This window comes from Myxocyprinus asiaticus, chromosome 11 (assembly GCF_019703515.2).
Source record: "Myxocyprinus asiaticus isolate MX2 ecotype Aquarium Trade chromosome 11, UBuf_Myxa_2, whole genome shotgun sequence".
Lineage (NCBI taxonomy): Eukaryota > Metazoa > Chordata > Actinopteri > Cypriniformes > Catostomidae > Myxocyprinus > Myxocyprinus asiaticus.
The window spans coordinates 3791517-3810588 of NC_059354.1; the positions used below are offsets into that span (position 1 = coordinate 3791517).

At 37.8% G+C, this 19072-nt stretch overlaps 1 protein-coding gene across 4 annotated transcripts in view; it reads left to right on the plus strand.

Annotated features, from left to right (window-relative positions):
- Positions 1-1443: 1443 nt before the first annotated feature.
- Positions 1444-19072, plus strand: part of LOC127448350 (N-chimaerin) — a 106308-nt gene continuing 88679 nt past the window's right edge. The window contains exons 1-3 of one of the 4 annotated variants that reach the window (XM_051710809.1): positions 1444-1458; positions 13819-13857; positions 16129-16184. Coding sequence is in view for 3 of the 4 variants with exons in the window: in XM_051710805.1 (XP_051566765.1) it covers positions 4915-4939; positions 13819-13857; positions 16129-16184 (120 nt within the window). In the remaining variant the exon portion in view is untranslated. The other 3 variants (XM_051710806.1, XM_051710808.1, XM_051710805.1) reach the window with 3 other exon arrangements.

A 19072-nucleotide genomic window follows, 5' to 3' on the forward strand; every position in this document is an offset into this window, starting at 1 on the left:
AGGAATTGCTTACTCCACCTTTAAATGGCATGAATGGTATAAAGCTGTAAAAATCTCCTAGATCACATCTGATTTAAATGGCACTCTCTTGCTATCTGATTCCCTGTCACTTGGAGCTCACCAAAATAACAACACGAGTACTGCATGAGCATAAAAAATTGTAACAGAGTGATTTAGGGCGTTTTCAGACCTGTACCTTGCTTGGTTTGTTTTGAAAAAGGGGCTAAAATAGTTACAATGTTGCATTTTCTTCATAGTTCAGTTCGCTTTCACAAGGTTATGTTTTAAAATGGTCCAAAACTGTCACGGAGCTCTCTCTCTCTCCCTTTCACACCCGCACACAAAAACACACTTGCACATAAACATACACACAGAAAGAGTGAAGCTGTCCTACCTGTGTCTGTTCTGCCACTATCCAAAAAAAAAGTGACCGTGAAGATCGACCTATATCTAATATAGCCGCAGAGTTGACAGTGACGAGTTGACTGACAGATTTCTTCTCCGTCCAGGTGATCTCGGACTGATTGTTTTGGAGCAGATCTGAGTGTTGTGAGCCTTGTTCATATATGCCTATACGAACTGAACAAAGGAAGAAAAACACACCAGGTTCCGAAACAAATGCACCAAACCAGCCAGGTGTGGGATTCATGGAGTAACTTCACCTTGTAAAAGTGTGTGATTGTGTATTTATCTCCACAAAGCTTGCTGTTTCATAAAAGAAGAAGCTCATTGGTCACTTGAAGAGAACACAAGATTCTGCCTCGCCAATCAAGCGATTTTTTTTTCTAACTGTATGTTTCCACTGGTGCGTTGTCAGCGAAGCTGAGCGAGCATTTTCAATTTATTCCAATGAAAGCCCAGTGCCACATTCGCCGAGGTGGATTGTGGGATTGATAGCGGTGTGGAGCAAGCTGTTTCCTAGCGTTGTGAGTGGCTTTGAGCGGATTTCTTCAGCGCCAGTGGAAACGCAGCATTACAGTTTTTATGTGCTTTTTACGTTAATGCGCACTTCATCTCAACTCCGTATGTAAATGAAGCTCACACCTGAAAATCATTGATCAAATCGGCTAGTGTGACGCCGGCTTTAGCTTTACTGTTTAACTAAATATTTTCGACCAGGCTTTAATGTTTTGTTCTTTATGGTTCCACATCTCACAGTTCTACTCTCAAAGTTCCGCTTAGTCAAGTGTTTTACGAATGCCTTGAGAATCGGTTCGACCAAAACATTAAAAAGAACCAGCTGAAAAGAACGATTCGTTTGGGTATCGGATGTCATTACTCAGGAGTTGTGCTGCACCCTCTGCTGGTTTTTCCTGGAATTGTTTCATCAATTACCTAAGAGCAGTTTTTGGGTGTATTATTGGTCACTCAACATCTTGTTTGGTCAACCATGAGCCATCATTGTGACTGGACTGAGAGGGATTTCCCAGGGCTATGGATCACTGCTCTCCTGATAGTGTGAGTGTACTGACCATTCAGTGCTTCTGGACATTTACTGTAGGATATGATCTGTTCATTGCACTTGTTGATTAGATCATAATTTAATAACAAGTAAATTAAAGGAGCTTAAAGGAGTTCAAGATGCCCATCATCTGAGCAAGCAATTTCCGACATAAGTCCAGTTTTAAATTAGCTGGAAAGAAGAGGTGTACTTACAAGAACACAGTTCAGGGTAATCATTGTTCTAAATTAACTATTACTCCAGCCAATACACATGACACGGCTTTTACCTCTTTTCAGTCTTGTCATATTCAGCAAACTCTAGTATATTTATTTTTATTCAACAGCAGGAAATGAGGGCTGAACAATAAATGTGGTGTCAAGGGCTGTCCTCTGAGCATTACCGCTGGGTGGCTATTGTGTTAATTTCCTGTTAGTGTGCGTCCTCACTTACGTTTCTGTCAGGTCAGGATGACACAAACCATCTGGGGAACGTATTGGGAAGTTGGTTACACTTAAACCAATACTACAAGGTACTACACGGTAAAGAAAGGGTAGAAAATGCATTTCGATTAAGACTTTTTTAACATATTATTCTCTGTTCAAGGATGTGTTTTGACCCAGTTGAATGTAACCAGGGAGACACTGCTCCATTTCAACTTCTGTCAAGCCAATAAATGTGTCTTTAATGATTCCTTTGTTAAGGGATTATAAAAGGAGTTCATTAATGACCAATAAGTCATTTAAAATATATTATAAATGATTATTGTGCTGTTATAACAACATCAGAATCAGAATGAGCTTTATTGCCAAGTGTTCTCATGTACACAAGGAATTTTTTTGGTGATATGTGAAACAAGTGCACACAGAACATTACAGTGAGACACAGAATATAAAACAAGGTAAGAGTATAAACAGACATACAAATTATAGGACATATAACAGAATGGCATATGTACATGGTAGGGGTATGTACAGTTATTGAATTAAATATGTGGATTTACATATGTACATGAGATATGTATTTATATTATTACAAAGTTGTTTGAACAGTTCAACGAGGGAGTGGGCAGGGTGTGTGGGGTCCAGAGTGATTCTACCTGCATGTTTCCTCACTCTGGAGATGAACAGTTCTTGGAGGGTGGGCAGGGGAGCACCAATAATCCTCTCAGCAGTCCTGACTGTCCGTTGTAGTTTCCTTATGTCTGATTTGGTGGCTGAACCAAAGCAGACAGTTATAGATGTACACAGGACAGACTCAATGACGGCTGAGTAGAACCGTGTCAGCAGCTCCAACATGCATAAAGGGTAACTTTACTTTTTACCTCACATGTTATAAATGCTTAATAACAATAATACAATATTAGTAAGCTATGAAATGTACCTTAAAGTAAAGTGGACACATATGAAGCATTTATTAAGGAGTTGAGAACATTAGTCAAATATGTACATAAAGGTCAGTATGGTGGAACTCGAGCTACATATGATCGCTATGGGACACCATCCGAGTAGAGTAAATTTCAGAGCAGTTTCAATGTGTTTTTTTTCCAAACATTACAAGGGACCGACGAGGACAACGGCGCTTCATCGAGGCTCCCAATTTCTCACCACGAGGCATTATCCCCACTTGTTCCAGTTCTGTGGCCTCCAGATTTGGTGTGCTGGAGCCATTTGGGATATCGGGGTTGTGTCTGAGAATATAGGAGTGCAAACGGACACCGGAATCCTCCTCTTGTTTGTCACACACCCCTGAGCGAAAGCGTGAGTCTCGTCAGACATGCTCTGAGGCCTCACTTGTCGGCCATTTTCTGATGAACAACGTGTGCGAGAAACCATGCGCGTTGTGAACGGTCGCCATTAAAAAAACGCTGTGTGTGGAAATTTGTTGTTGGACGGTAAGGAAAGAAAATGGTCCCCTTCGTACCTATTGCCTTTTTCTGTGTCATTCTGGGAAAATGCATATGAATAAGGCAGTGTAAGAATGGCCTCTGCCTCTCTCTCCCCTCCCCGTTTGAAGCGCTGCTCATGGTGCAGGGGATCATGCATGGACCGGTGTGCCCAGCCGCAGAACGAGGGGGCTGGAATAAGACAATGTTCCCCAACTAAGTGATGGCAAACCAGCGCACGGAGTGCTTCATTGGTGCCATTATTCTCTCAGGATTCTATCAGGAGGTATTTTAACTAGTTTTTTCTTTTGCCCATTTCGTGGATCACGCAGGCATTCTGGTGAGAGAAGAGACGCGCACTGCTATCTCTGCTTGATTTTTCGATGGTGGCATGGATGTTGCTCTTTTCAGACACATTACCCCCCCAAATTCTTTAATTCTATGAAAAATAATTAAAAACTAGCAAAGTGCGCAGAGCTCGCCGTTCACACATCCGACCCCTGCATGGCGCCACGAGACTCTCAGAAATGACATCTTTAATGTTTTTGAAATAAAATGACCAACTCCTTTGTTTTCTTTTGGTTAATTTCATAACTAACATTTTATGTATCATAAATACACACAATTAAATCATATTTTACACTTTTTGCATAGTTAGGCAAAATTACAGCTTGATTGGAAATAACGCCCAATAAAAATATTCTGCTCACAAGTCACAAGTGATAGGCTATTTACTTTTTTTATTTATTCTAGTACATTAACTTTTGACATTTTGTGTGTTGTCATTGAAATGATGCCACAACTGTGAGACAGTTGTTGTTTAAGAATAAAAAAAAAAAGATTGAAATCTTTTTCACACAATAAATATAGAAATAGTTTATGTTTATTTGACCTTCTGTTTATAGTTTTAAACATGTAATCATTTGTATTTTTAAAATGGACTTTCATTGTTTAATATTAAAATTCTGGCTCTGGGACAAGGCTAAAACTTTGAAAAGTACCAAAAATTAAATAAATGATAAATGGCAGCCTGGTAAAAAGTTTCCAAGTAATATATATATATAAATGAAGAAGAAAAAACCTGTTCGACCTGACCTGTTACCCCGCAGAGCATCGCCTCCTCACAGAATAAGGGTGTCTCCATGGTAACGCGCCATGTGGAGTCTGCAGCCCCTGAGGATGAGCGCGCGTGTGAGTGTGTGGATCAGGTCATGTGGTCTCACAAGATGGCGATTTCGGTGTTTGGATGTAAGGAGTAAGTCGGAGCTCAAGAGCGTTCACTACATTTGTACGTCAGGATCTGTCGGCGCGCTCATACGGGACTCATATGTGATCACAAGTGAATATTCAGTCGTTGGTGTTCAGTTGTTGTCTTTGGACTCGGTAGAGATCAAAGTTAAGCTCGACAACAGCTTGGACATTGGACATCAAAAGCCGCTGTTTTGAGAATATATAAGGATATTTATCAGGCACATTCCACATGGATATCAGGATAAAAGGTAGATTGTGTCAGTAGTTAAAACCTTTGTCCATCGGGATCACTGCAAGCAATGGCCATCCATGTGTTTGGTGAGTCGATCGTTTTTAAATGAACAACAGCGTCAGATCGCAATGTGAGTGTGTAAACGCATGCAGAACAAAGCTCATGTGTTCACAAAAACTTAGACTTCATTCGCAGTCTCACATTATTCTGCTATTAAACGCACTGAAAGGGTGATGTCAGGGTATTCTTCTAATTTTAACCCTTTATTTCCAGTATGTGTTTTGTTGAAGTGATCACACTATAGTTAGTGAGTGTTCTCACCGACTGTAAACTGAAGGACCATGACAACAGATAAATGATTATTGGAGCCGATCAAATAAATGAGCATTAAATGGGCAGTTGACATGAAACATGCTATACTCCATCTAAAACTATTTTAAACAATGTTTTGTTAATTCTTTTGTAATTGTTATGTGTGCTATTATAACCTCATATTATTTGGGAGACTACCTGGATTATTTCTGCTTTAAAAAACTTCATGTCACTCTCCTTTCATTTTACATTTATGATACAGGACCATCCAGCTCCTTTAAGTGTTTGAGGCTGTATCCAACATCAGAGACCATGTACATGTCCTGTCAAAATCCTATGTTGAGATAAATTTACACTGGCGGCCAAAAGTTTGGAATAATGTACAGATTTTGCTCTTACCAAAGTGGCATTCAACTGATCACAATGTATAGTCTGGACATTAATAATGTGAAAAATGACTATTACATTTTGAATTTTTTTTTTTCAGAACTTCTTAAACTACTTCAAAGAGTTCTCATAAAAAAATCCTCCACATGTAGCAATGACAGCTTTGCAGATCCTTGACATTCTAGCTGTCAGTTTGTCCAGATACTCAGGTGACATTTCACCCCACACTTCCTGTAGCACTTGCCATAGATGTGGCTGTCTTGTCGGGCACTTCTCACACACCTTACAGTCCAGCTGATCCCACAAAAGCTCAATGGGGTTAAGATCCATAACACTCTTTTCCAATTATCTGTTGTCCAATGACTGTGTTTCTTTGCCCACTCTAACCTTTTCTTTTTGTTTTTCTGTTTCAAAAGTGGCTTTTTCTTTGCAATTCTTCCCATAAGACCTGCACCCCTGAGTCTTCTCTTTACTGTTGTACATGAAACTGGTGTTGAGCGGGTAGAATTCAATGAAGCTGTCAGCTGAGGACATGTGAGGCGTCTATTTCTCAAACTAGAGACTCTGATGTACTTATCCTCTTGTTTAGTTGTACATCTGGCCTTCCACATCTCTTTCTGTCCTTGTTAGAGACTTCATTCCTCAAAACAATGATTGACTGATGAGTTTCTAGAGAAAGCTGTTTCTTTTTTGCCATTTTTGATCTAATATTGACCTTAAGACATGCCAGTCTATTGCATACTGTGGCAACTCAAAAACAAACACAAAGACAACGTTAAGCTTCATTTAATGAACCAAATAGCTTTCAACTGTGTTTGATATAATGGCAAGTGATTTTCTAGTACCAAATGATCAATTTATCATGATTACTCAAGGATAAGGTGTTGGAGTGATGGCTGCTGGAAATGGGGTCTGTCTAGATTTGATCAAAAATGATTTTTTTCAAATAGTGATGGTGCTGTTTTTTACATCAGTAATGTCCTGACTATACTTTGTGACCAGCTGAATGCCACTTTGGTGAATTAAAGTACCAATTTCCTTCTGAAACAGCTAAATCTGTACATCATTCCAAAATTGTGGCTGCCAGTGTATGTTGTTGATGCATAATATGCCTGTTTTTTTATTATTATTTATTAACATCACAATTTTCGGTTAATGAATTAGGGAAAGTGCATGTTTTAGGTGATTTTTTTTTTTTTTTTTTTTGCCTTCTGTTGTTTTTTTTTATTATCATTTAAATTATTTAAAATAAAAAAATCAAGAAACTAATGATGGCACAAGGTGATTAAAAATTATCAAATTTAACATCACCTTGGCCTAATACATATTCCCATGGCCACAGAAAACCTAAAAATATCAAGGAAGTTTAGGCCTAGAAATGAGTAGTCTTAAAGAAATATTCCGGGTTCAATACAAGTTAAGCTCAATGGACAGCATTTGTAGCATAATATTGATTACCACGAAAATTAATTTTGACTTGTTCCTCCTTTTCTTTAAAAAAAGCAAAAATGGAGATTAGAGTGTGTAAGTCACTTACAATGGAAGTGAATGTGGCCAATTTTTGGAGGGTTTAAACAGAAATGTGAAGCTTATAATTTTATAAAAGCACTTACATTCATTCTCCTGTTAAAACTCATGTATTATTTGAGCTGTTTGAAGTTGCTAAAATCTACGTTTTTGATGGACAATTTAGGGTTTACGGTATTACGTTGTCATGGCAGCAAAGTTGTAAAACTGGATATATATTTACACAGAAAAGTAATATATTAGTAATATGTTAACATGTGTATTGTTTATTGGCTATACTTCTGAAACAGTGAATATTTTAGCATTTACGGATTGTCCCTCATTCATTTCCATTGTAAGTGCCTCACTGTAACCTCCATTTGTGCTTTTTCTTTAAAGAAAAGGATGGACAGGTCAAAATGAATTTTTGTGGTAATCAACATTATGCCATAAATGCTGTTGATTGACCTTAACTTGTGTTGAATCTGGAATATTCCTTTAATAATAATGGAAAAATCATGGAAGTTGATATTGAGCAGTATGAAAAAAATATTGTGATAATATTTTTTATCACACAAAGCATTGTCTGATTTGTAAGCGAATCCTTCATTTGAGTCTGTTCTTTGCAGTTATTCGGTCAAAATAGTTTAAAAAACGATCTGATTGATTCATTAGTGAATCAGTCTGAATCAAAATGATTTTAAAAATTTGTTTCCAGAAATCAAAAATGACTGGAAAAGTCATGGAAATTCATTGGACGGAAAGAGTGGGAACCCTGTAAATACACTTTCCCTTATACATATCCATTTTAACCTAAAATCTTGGATGTTGATAAAAAACAAAAGTCATCGACATTCATGACATCAACTACCCAAACTACCCAATTGAACGTGTCAAACTCTTCTCCATCTCAGGTTTTTGACTCTTTGCAGACTCATACTGCACATTCTTTTTATTTAAATGATGCATTGAATGTATTGAAACGCTTAAATCTTAGAAGTACCTTTTGTGTGAGGAGCATAATACAGAGTTTATCTCTATTGTGGATGTTTCTGTGAAAGGAAGAGGAAGCTGTCAGTGGGTCCTTCCTCAGAGAGTGAGAGTGAGTTTGTGTAGTGATGTGAAGGGCCTCTCCCTCTCCTTCAGGCTATTGTTCATGAAGTGCTGCTTACAGCAGGGTTTTCCTGCTACAGTACCGTTCATTCTGGAATGAACACTCTCAAGAGCTATTAAGAGGTGTATTAGTATTAACGGTGCAACGATTGCTTTCGACATTCATTCAGACCTACTATGTGAAAATATATTTAGGGTGAATTTGGTTAAAAATAAAAAGTGATTTTGATTGTGCTGTTTAGGTCTTAGTATTGACATTATCCCCAAAAACAAATAAAATAGGGTTTATCCTAGGGATGTGCAGAACAATTAATTTCACTGACGTTTAAACAAAAAATTTGGAGTCGACTAGTCTGGAAAGAAACCAACCTTCAGAAAACAGTCAAAAAAATGTGTTTGTGACCCATTAAAATACTTAATCTATTCCAAATTCGACGCTAAATTCCGCTGAAAAGGGGCATTTATCTGCGACATGCTTGCATTGCATTATGATCATTGTACATTAAATATAAAACATGACACGCATTCACTAAATCAACGTTAGCGAATACAGGCATATTTATTGAAAACAATTGAATGAATAGTGCAGGATCAATGGAACAACCATTAAAAGCCTGTTCTAAATGGAAATCACCAAGTAAAAGTTACTTACCATATTAAAACAGTCAGGACATTGTTGAAAATAATCAACAGGTAGGCTTAAGCCAAATCTACGAGAGAAAAAAGGCGGCTATCCTGCGCTTGAAAAAGCCCACTCGGCGGGAAAATAACATACAAGCATGCACAGATTTAAAGAAGACTCAAATGTGAAAACATCCATAGCGACTTGTAACCCAACGTTTCGGAAATCCACTCCCACACCACCACCAAAGTGATTTATATAGCTACTTTGCTGAGTTTGTGTAGCGAGAGGACATTTTCCTGCACGCACCGTGAGTGAGAGATGAAGAAGCACGCACAGACTGAGGTGAACTGATACTTTGTATCTGCTCCATATATCCTCTTTTTAAAATAATATTTGTATTATTAATGATATTTAAAATGTGTAACATTAATATGATACTAATGTAAGTGCAGCCTCTGAAAAATATGAAGCCAAACGTAAATGTGTAAAAATATTGAACAGTTTAATGGGGAAAAATATGAACGGACTAGCAGTGGTGTAGTAGTGACTGAAGAGGTGGGCATACTGTGAATTTATTTATTTAAATGCATTAATATTTTCACTTTTAGCAGTGAAGTTAATATACAGCACAAATTGTGGTGACTCCAGTGCTGCAGGCTCATCAGCATTTCACCATGGACGCAAGAAATGTCCCGCCCCTTACTGAAACAGAAAATATGATTGGTTAGAAAATATCCAACCGAACGTTCTGATTGGTAGCTCAGCTGAGTCGAAATGTCTATCTTGCCCATGCCTTCAGATATGGTCCCGCTTCTCTGTGCAGGTTAAGAGAGAATCTCTCTGTATACTTATTTAAAAAATAATAATAATCGCAATTCACGGGGTCCTGGGTAGCTCAGCGAGTATTGACGCTGACTACCACCCCTGGAGTCACGAGTTTGAATCCAGGGTGTGCTGAGTGACTTCAGCCAGGTTTCCTAAGCAGCCAAATTGGCCTGGTTGTTAGGGAGGGTAGAGTCACATGGGGTAACCTCCTCGTGGTTACGATTAGTGGTTCTCTCTCTCAGTGGGGCGTGTGGTAAGTTGTGCGTGGATCGCGGAGAGTAGCATGAGCCTCCACATGTTGTGAGTCTCCACGGTGTCATGCACAACGAGCCACGTGATAAGATGCGCGGACTGACTGTCTCAGAAGCGAAGGCAACTGAGACTTGTCCTCCGCCACCCGGATTGAGGTGAGTAACCGCGCCACCACGAGGACCTACTAAGTAGTGGGAATTGGGCATTCCAAATTGAGAGAAAAGGGGCATAAAATAAATAAAATAATCACAATTCACTCAACGGTGCTGCGGCTTCAACTCAGTATAATTAAAAGTTTTGGGTCAAAAGCCTCCTCGCTGTTCTGGTGGCCATACGTATCATCACTCATTTTAGGTGGGCATACGCAAAATCTTTTGAAAGGTAGGTGGGCATACAGTGTATGCCTGTGTAATACTGCCAACTATTACTTCCAGTGTCGACTAGCAGCATCAGAACCGTTTAGTCGACTAGTTTCGCATATCCCTAGTTTATATACTGACCTACATCAATCTGGAATTATATAGAATCTAGAACTAATTTAAAGGAATAGTTCACCCAAAAATAATTTACTCACCCTCAGGCCATCCAAGATGAGTTTCTTTCTTCATCAGAACAGAATTGAAGACTTTTAGGATTTCATTTCAGGCCTCCTCCTTTAAACAATGCAAGTGAATGTACTCCATTTTTTGAAGGTCCAAAATGCATATTTAGGGAGCATCAAAATAATCCACTCGACTCTAGTCGACAAATAAAGTTCTTCTGAACCCAAACGATTGATTATTTTAAGAAACAAAACAATACTTATATACTTTTTAACTACAAATGTTCACTTCTGTACATCTCTGTGACGCGCGCTCATGAGAGGGATGACGTAAGCTCGTTGGTAAGGTCATGCGTCACGTGGAGGAGGAGGCAGGAAACGTGTCTGTTTACAAGAGAAACTTGCACAGACCACAGACCAAAACAATTTCAAAACAATATAAAATAAAAAAAACATAATTTCCAAATAATAATAAAAAAAATAAAACATTACTGCAGTAAATAATCATCCTTTATTTCGGAGCAATGCCATTGCGTTATCTACTTGTGCTTTTTCTTTAGCAGAAATGTATAGGCTATATGAATGTCAGGAATTCAAGCCACATAAGTTGTAGTTAGTGAAACCAAGTGTGAAAGCGTTTATTGAGATTCACAGGATTTACACAGTGAGATCAATGGTACAGGTGATATCACACAGAAGAGAAGCTTCACAAACTGAAGAAGAGGTAACAGGCAAAACAACAGGGTAAGCACTAAACCGATATCGACGAAGATCAAGAGCAAATACAGACAGGTAATAAACACTGCGAGTCCTTTGTGTGAGACTTGACAGTGAAGTGGCGTGAAGGTGAGTTATTTATGCAGGCAGTGATGAGCGAGTGAATTGAGTGCAGGTGCGGTGAATTAGAAATCGGGTGATAAGGTGTGGAGCGCTGAGGGAGGTGCCGAGCCCAAGGGAGGCGTGACATGACAAAGTTTTCACACATACCTGAGTTCGCTGGAAAAATAGCACAGGCACAGCCGATGAATTCAGATATCGACCCTTTGTTTCTTTCGATGGTCTGAAATTCTCAGGGGTAAAATGTTCACTGCACACCCTCCAATATTTGAGAGAATGTAGGTGTGTACTGATATCCAGGTTCAGCGCGATAAGCCAGAGCTTGCATCGCTCATGATCATGTATAGACAATCGATGAAAAGTTAATATTTTTCCCGGCGTGCATTTTCTTTGGGGTTTCTGAAGGTTGAAGCATCCAGGATACACACGCCAAACGACCATTTTGAACAATACACTAAAACAAATACAAATCTACAGCAAAGACAATTAAACTTTTGTACAGCACTCCTTCTCTTGTAAACAATGATGCGTTTCCTGCCTCCTCCTCCACGTGACGCATGACCTTACCAACGAGCTTACGTCATCCCTCTCATGAGCGTGCGTCACAGAGATGTACGGAAGCGAACATTTGTAGTTAAAAAGTATATAAGTATTGTTTTCTAAAAAGAATCAATCGTTTGGGTTCAGAAGAACTTTATTTGTCGACTGGAGTCGTGTGGATTATTTTGATGCACCCTAAATATGCATTTTGGACCGTCAAAAAATGGAGAACATTCACTTGCATTGTTTAGAGGAGGAGGCCTGAAATGAAATCCTAAAAATCTTAAATTCTGTTTTGATGAAGAAAGAAACTCAGATACATCTTGGATGGCCTGAGGGTGAGTAAATTATCAGCAAATTTTCATTTTTGGGTGAACTATTCCTTTAATTGTCTGTGATTATGACTTAGGCCTATATATAGGGTAGACCATAGAGGTTGACCGATAGAGAATTTTGCCGATACGATAACTAAGGTGGTGGGAAAGGTCGCTAACCGATTAATCGGACAAAAGTTTTTAAAACTGATTTATTGACTGTTAAAGAAATTCTTATTCTTTCCTCGCTGTGACGGGCACAGACATTGAGGCTGCAAGAGTTTAAAAGGATTAAAATCCCTGTTTGTTGTACAACCAAAATCCCAATAATAACCAGAACAAATGAAGATTTAGTGCATAACGCAGGACTTTTAGTTATAAACAAGCCTGAAATTCACCGGGTTTTGTAAAGTAAATGTCTGCATATCCGCATATCTTAAAGTCTTGGCTACAATAAAAGCTATTGAATATTTGCACTGTTTTTGCCCAGGAAGAAAAGATACAGTTCATTGAACACACGTTGCCCTTTTGTGACAACTTGCCTGAACAGCGGTGCATGTTGTCACACTATATGGGGTAAGTTGTCATAATGGAACCTGCTGTAAACCAGTGACATAGGTTTAACGTGAACATTGGGGGGACGTTTTTTCCTGTCACCATCATAAACACCAAACAAAGTCTCGACGCCTGCATTAATCAGCTGATTATAGGCTTTTCAGTGGAAATGAATGAGTTAGGAGGCACAGAACAATTCATGAAACACCAAAAACAGAAACAACAATGTGCACAAATTGTTTTGGCCGACAAATATTGTAATGAATACATTTGATAAATGTATTACATTTAAATCACAAGTGACAACACTTTCATGAAGAATACCTTTGTCCTAAAAAGTTAGTTGAGCCTTGCCTGAATGTATGCCATGATGTTCGCTTGTTTACCCAAGAGCTATAACAAAAACAAAATTAAAGTGAAAATTTACTTTGGATGGAAGAATTTACAAAAAATATTCTAACTTAAGAGTGTTTTGAACTAGCTGTTAGAAACCAACATACAAAACCAAAAGAAAACACATTTGCGCAACTGGACTTTTGACGTTTTGATTTCTGGTTGTCCCTCTCATCGGCAGTGTTGCGAGTGTAAATGCATGTGATAAATGAAGCCTAGATGTTTATGTGGATGTGCAACCCCTCCTGTAATTTGTATTCTGCTGTTGACTGTGCTCTGTTTTTACACTTCCTCTGCTGCTTTCATCATAAGATAAATGGAAGAGAATCGCAGTGAAAAAAAAAAGAAAAGAAAATTACCCTAAGTTACCATAAACACGTGTGCAAGCTCTGTATAAATCATGCAAATAATACTGCAAATTTGAGTGCATTGACTGTAGTATCCAGCAGAGGGCGCTGTCACACCACCAGTGCAGTATGGCACTGTCCACACAACGCGAACACTGAGTTCCTGTGAGGTGTTAAAATGCCAGATCACGGGACACAGATAGAAATCATGGATTTGATCATCTGCTCAAATGTAAATATTCAGACACTGCTGGTGTATAGTGCTGTTTTGTTCTTTGCACACAAGGTGTAACATTTATTCCTTCAATACACGAGAGAAGCGTAATGCTGAGATTGTTTAAGTGCCTTTAATAAAAGTGTATATATACAGTATATTCTACTAGCTTGACTTTCCAATGAATGTCATCTTAATGTCATGCGAATGGATATTTTTAATTGAATAATATGTCTTATTTCTCACAGATAATGATGAGTACAGACCCCCTGTGTGGAAATCCTATTGTAAGTGGACTTTTTAATACATATGTAATATAATATTTTTAAATCATATAATATAATGTTTTTATACTTATTAATAATGTATAATAGCACTGTGTAAGTAGTATTTTGTGGTAGACACTACTTTGTAGTTAGCAGAAATATATGTCAGCAGAATATAATACTAAAAGAAGAATATATGATCTTTTCTGGAGCAAATTCAGTTGAAGTCATAAGTTTACATACACTTGGGTTGAAGTCATTAAAACTAATTTTTTAACCATTCAACAGATTTAATATTAGCAAACTATAGTTTTGGAAAGTCATTTAGGACATCTATTTTGTGAATAACGCGAGTAATTTTTCCAACAATTATTTACAGACAGATTGTTTCACTTTTAACTGACTATCACAATTCCAGTGGGTCAGAAGTTTACATGCACTAAGTTAACTGTGCCTTTAAGCAGCTTGGAAAATTCCAGAAAATGATGTCAAGCCTTTAGACAATTAGCTTCTGATAGGAGGTGTACTGAATTTCAGGTGTACCTGTGGATGTATTTTAAGGCCTACCTTCAAACTCAGTGCCTCTTTGTTTGACATCATGGGAAAATCAAAAGAAGTCAGCCAAGACCTCAGAAAAACAATTGTGGACCTCCACAAGTCTAGTTCATCCTTGGGAGCAATTTCCAAATGCCTGAAGGTACCATGTTCATCTGTACAAACAATAGTGTGCAAGTATAATATTCAATCCCAGAACAGCAGCAAAGGACCTTGTGAAGATGTTGGAGGAGACAGGTAGACAAGTATCTATATCCACAGTAAAATGAGTCCTATATTGACATAACCTGAAAGGCTGCTCAGCAAGGAATAAGCCACTTCTCCAAAACCACCATAAAAATGCCAGACTACAGTTTGCTAGAGCACATGAGGACAAATATTTAATATTTAATATTCAAAAATTGAACTTTTTGGCCATAATGACCATCGTTATGTTTGGAGGAAAAAGGGTGAGGCTTGTTAGCCGAAGAGCACCATCCCAACCGTGAAGCATGGGGGTGGCAGCATCATGTTGTGGGGGTGCTGTGCTGCAGGAGGGACTGGTGCACTTCACAAAATAGATGGCATCATGTGGAAGGAAAATTATGTGGATATATTGAAGCAACATCAATACATCAGCCAGGAAGTTAAAGCTTGGTCACAAATGGGTCTTCCAAATGGGCAAAGCATACCTCCAAATTTGTGGCAAAATGGCTTAAGTACAACAAAGTCAAGGTATTGGAGTGGTCATCATAAAGTCCTGACCTCAATCTGATAGAAAATTTGTGAACAGAACTGAAAAAGTGTGTGTGAGCAAGGAGGCCTACAAACCTGACTCAGTTACATCAGTTCTGTCTGGAGGAATGGGCCAAAATTCCAGAAACTTATTGTGAGAAGCTTGTGGAAGGCTACCCAAAATGGTTGACCCAAGTTAAACAATTTGAAGGGAATGTGTATGTAAACTTCTGTCCCACTGGGAATGTGATGAAAGAAATAAACGCTGAAATAAATCATTCTCTCTTCTATTATTCTGACATTTCACATTCTTAAAATAAAGTAGTGATTCTAACTGACCTAAGACAGGGAATGTTTTCTATGATTAAATGTCAGGAATTGTGAAAAACTGAGTTTAATTTATTTGGCTAAGGTGTATGTAAACTTCTGACTTCAACTGTACAAACGTTATTTCATTTAACAGCATTTTGCAAACAGTATGGGCACATTATAAAGAAATATCCACTTAAATATCATGTGCTGGAAATATTTTGGCTTACATAATATATATTTTAAATATTGTTTTATATATATATATATATATATATATATATATATATATATATATATACACACACAGTCAAAAGTGTGGACACACTACTCATTAATTATTTTTCATTATACTTTTCACATTTTAAAATAAGAATATAGTCATCAAAACAAATGGAAGTACATTACACTTTTTTCTTAATTATTATTTCAGCCTTTTCGAAGTAGTCACCCTGGACACTTGTTGGCTGATTTTCATTCACAATCCACTCCAGCTTCATCCATTAAAAAAGACAAATGATAAAAATTTTAGTTTTGTAAAAAAATATATATACTAGACCTAAAGGCATATGCTTAAATAATTTAAATTAGTATAGTAGACACTATTATTCATTCATTCATTTATTTTAAACATAAATTCAGCCAAGTGTGTTCTGACTTTTTGCTGGTAGTGTATAATTCTCCTGAAATGCTTGTCCTTTTTTGTTGTAATAGTGTACCAGCTCCAGCAGGAGGCGCCACATCCACGCAGAGTCACCTGCACATCTGAGGTGAGTAAGTGGATTGAATGGCAAGTGTCTCCGAAAATGAGTAGGGGTTAGCAGCCTGGATGTTGTCACTGATTGGTCAGGTGCGATGGGTCTAAATAGTAATTATTCTGTTTGAATTGGTCAAGATGGACCAATCACAGTTTTCTGTGATTACTAATCATAATGAATCATTTTTTTGAGGTTAGTCACAGAGACGTGTGCAGACATTTAGAGGGGGAGGGGCTCCAAACCTAGTATGGGGGCAGTCAAAATATGTCTGTCAATGGGGGTTGTGGATATCATTTTATGTAGATTGGGGGGGGGGGGATCTCACAGTAGGTCTGACTTTAAAGGTTTGTAAGTTATCAGTAAAAATCAATTAGTCTATGGAAAATATTAATTGGATTTTTTCTTTTAGAACCCGACTGTTGCGCTCTGTACCCAGTTATACAGTGTATATAGATATTAATTTCAGGCTGGTTATTTTTTCATTATTGACATTTTAATCAGGCTACTTGTTTGGTCAGGCAAGTAAAATTCCTTAAAGAAATCCACTTGTCCCAGACAAGCATTAATGTCGAGCCCTGTCTAAAAACTGTGAGCAATAATATAGCAACAGTAGATCATCAGCGATCGCTTGTCAGTTGTCATATGTCTTTTTTATAATATTTCACATTAATAATAGTGAATTAGTCCATAAACAGTGTTGGTGATGGAGTTTTGGCTCAGTTACAATGCTCTAAATGTAAATATTTACCAAATTAAGCTTTTATTAGTCTAAATATTCACCAGATGAAGGGTTTTGGCCACAGAGGAACATGAACAAATAATAAATAAAATAAAAAACTAACAGCGCCGAATTTAACCAATAGTTCCATAAAGCAACTATCGGCACCGATTAATTGGTAAAACCGATATATCGGTTGACCTCTAGTAGATAAGGGCTGGTTGACACACTTTTTACTGCAATGAAGTATGTTCTCTGTTGGACCAGCCAAACTCTTTGCCACCTCATCAAAGGGCTTGAGCCCCTCCCCCTGCATGTGCATGGTTAATGAAGGTGCTTTTTCACCATTGGGCTGAACTTTAACTGTTGCTGAATCTTGCCATTCTATACCGATCCGGGCTGGCCAGTTACGGTTTCTTTTTCTACTGTGTTGCTGCGAAGTCAGAATTAAAGGGCGGTCACAAATGCATCAGAATGCAAGAGACCGGAAAACGTAACCTCATGCGAAGAAATTTCGAACTATGCTGTGTATTGAACGTTCAAGTTTGGCAAACTCTGAACTGCAAATCCATATGACGAGAAGACGCGTGACCAATAGAAGATCGAAACGTCACACGCTGACCTCTTGGCTGTATATAGAATACATATTTCAAAGCTGCGTGCTTTATTTTTGCAGGAAAGTGAGTAGACAATATATTTTAACAGTTTTCATATAATAATATTTGTTATTTGTGATATATTATTTACTTACACCAGAAGCCCTCTCCTGTGAAAAACGTGTATAGACAACATGCAGCAGATACTAGCGGCAGCACAAGAGGAGAAAGTGTTTTTGCATTCAAACATAGCTGGACGGAGCGCAATTCAAGATGCAGGGATCTCAAGTTGTGTTTTTTACGTTTCAAACTACGTTTAACTTGATATAGCAACATAAAACACTGTGTTTATGACTCAACACAACCGAAGTGAGACGCTCCAAAAGCATCCATCTGACCCATGTGTACATCGTCCTTAGAAAAGCCCTTATAATAAATCTATTTCGAACAGATTGATGAATTCAAATGCAAAATGGATTACTGTGGAGTGTAGGCCAATGATAGGCTTATGTTCAGTAATATGGAAATAAACAATATATTGCCTTCTAAAGCCACTTTTTTTGTGTTGTCTTATCAATGCTTTACACATCTGCCACAATAATATAACATTTTAATAATCAGAATTTCTCTCTCTCTCTCTCTCTCTCTCTCTCTCTATATATATATATATATAATTTTGCTCTTATTGAAAGAAATTGGTACTTTTATTCACAAAGTGGCATTCAACTGATCACAATGTATAGTCAGGACATTAATAACGTGAAAAATTACTATTACAATTTGAAAAAAAGACTGTAGTGTACACCTTTGTATGAAATCTTCAGTTTTTGGGCAATTTCAAGCATTGTATAGCCTTCATTCCTCAAAACAATGATTGACTGACGAGTTTCTAGAGAAAGCTGTTTCTTTTTTGCCATTTTTGACCTAATATTGACCTTAAGACATGCCAGTCTATTGCATACTGTGGCAACTCAAAAACAAACACAAAGACAATGTTAAGCTTCATTTAACAAACCAAATAGCTTTCAACTGTGTTTGATATAATGGTAAGTGGTTTTCTAGTACCAAATGATCAATTTATCATGATTACTCAAGGATAAGGTGTTGGAGTGATGGCTGCTGGAAATGAGGCCTGTCTAGATTTTATCAAAAATGACTTTTTTCAAATAGTGATGGTGCTGTTTTTTACATCAGTAATGTCCTGACTATACTTTGTGACCAGCTGAATGCCACTTTGGTGAATTAAAGTACCAATTTCCTTCCGAAACAGCAAAATCTGTACATTATCCCAAACTTGTGGCTGCCAGTGTGTGTGTGTGTGTGTGTGTGTATATATATATATATATATACCGATCAGCCTCAACATTAAAACCAATGACAGGTGAAGTGAATAACATTTATAATCTCGTTACAATGGCACCTGTTAAGGGGTGGGATATATTAGGCAGCAAGTGAACAGTCAGTTCTTGAATTTCATGTGTTGGAAGCAGGAAAAATGGGCCAGCGTAAGGATTTGAGCAACAAATTGTGATGGCTAGACGACTGGGTCAGAGCATCTCCAAAACGGCAGGTCTTGTTGGCTGTTC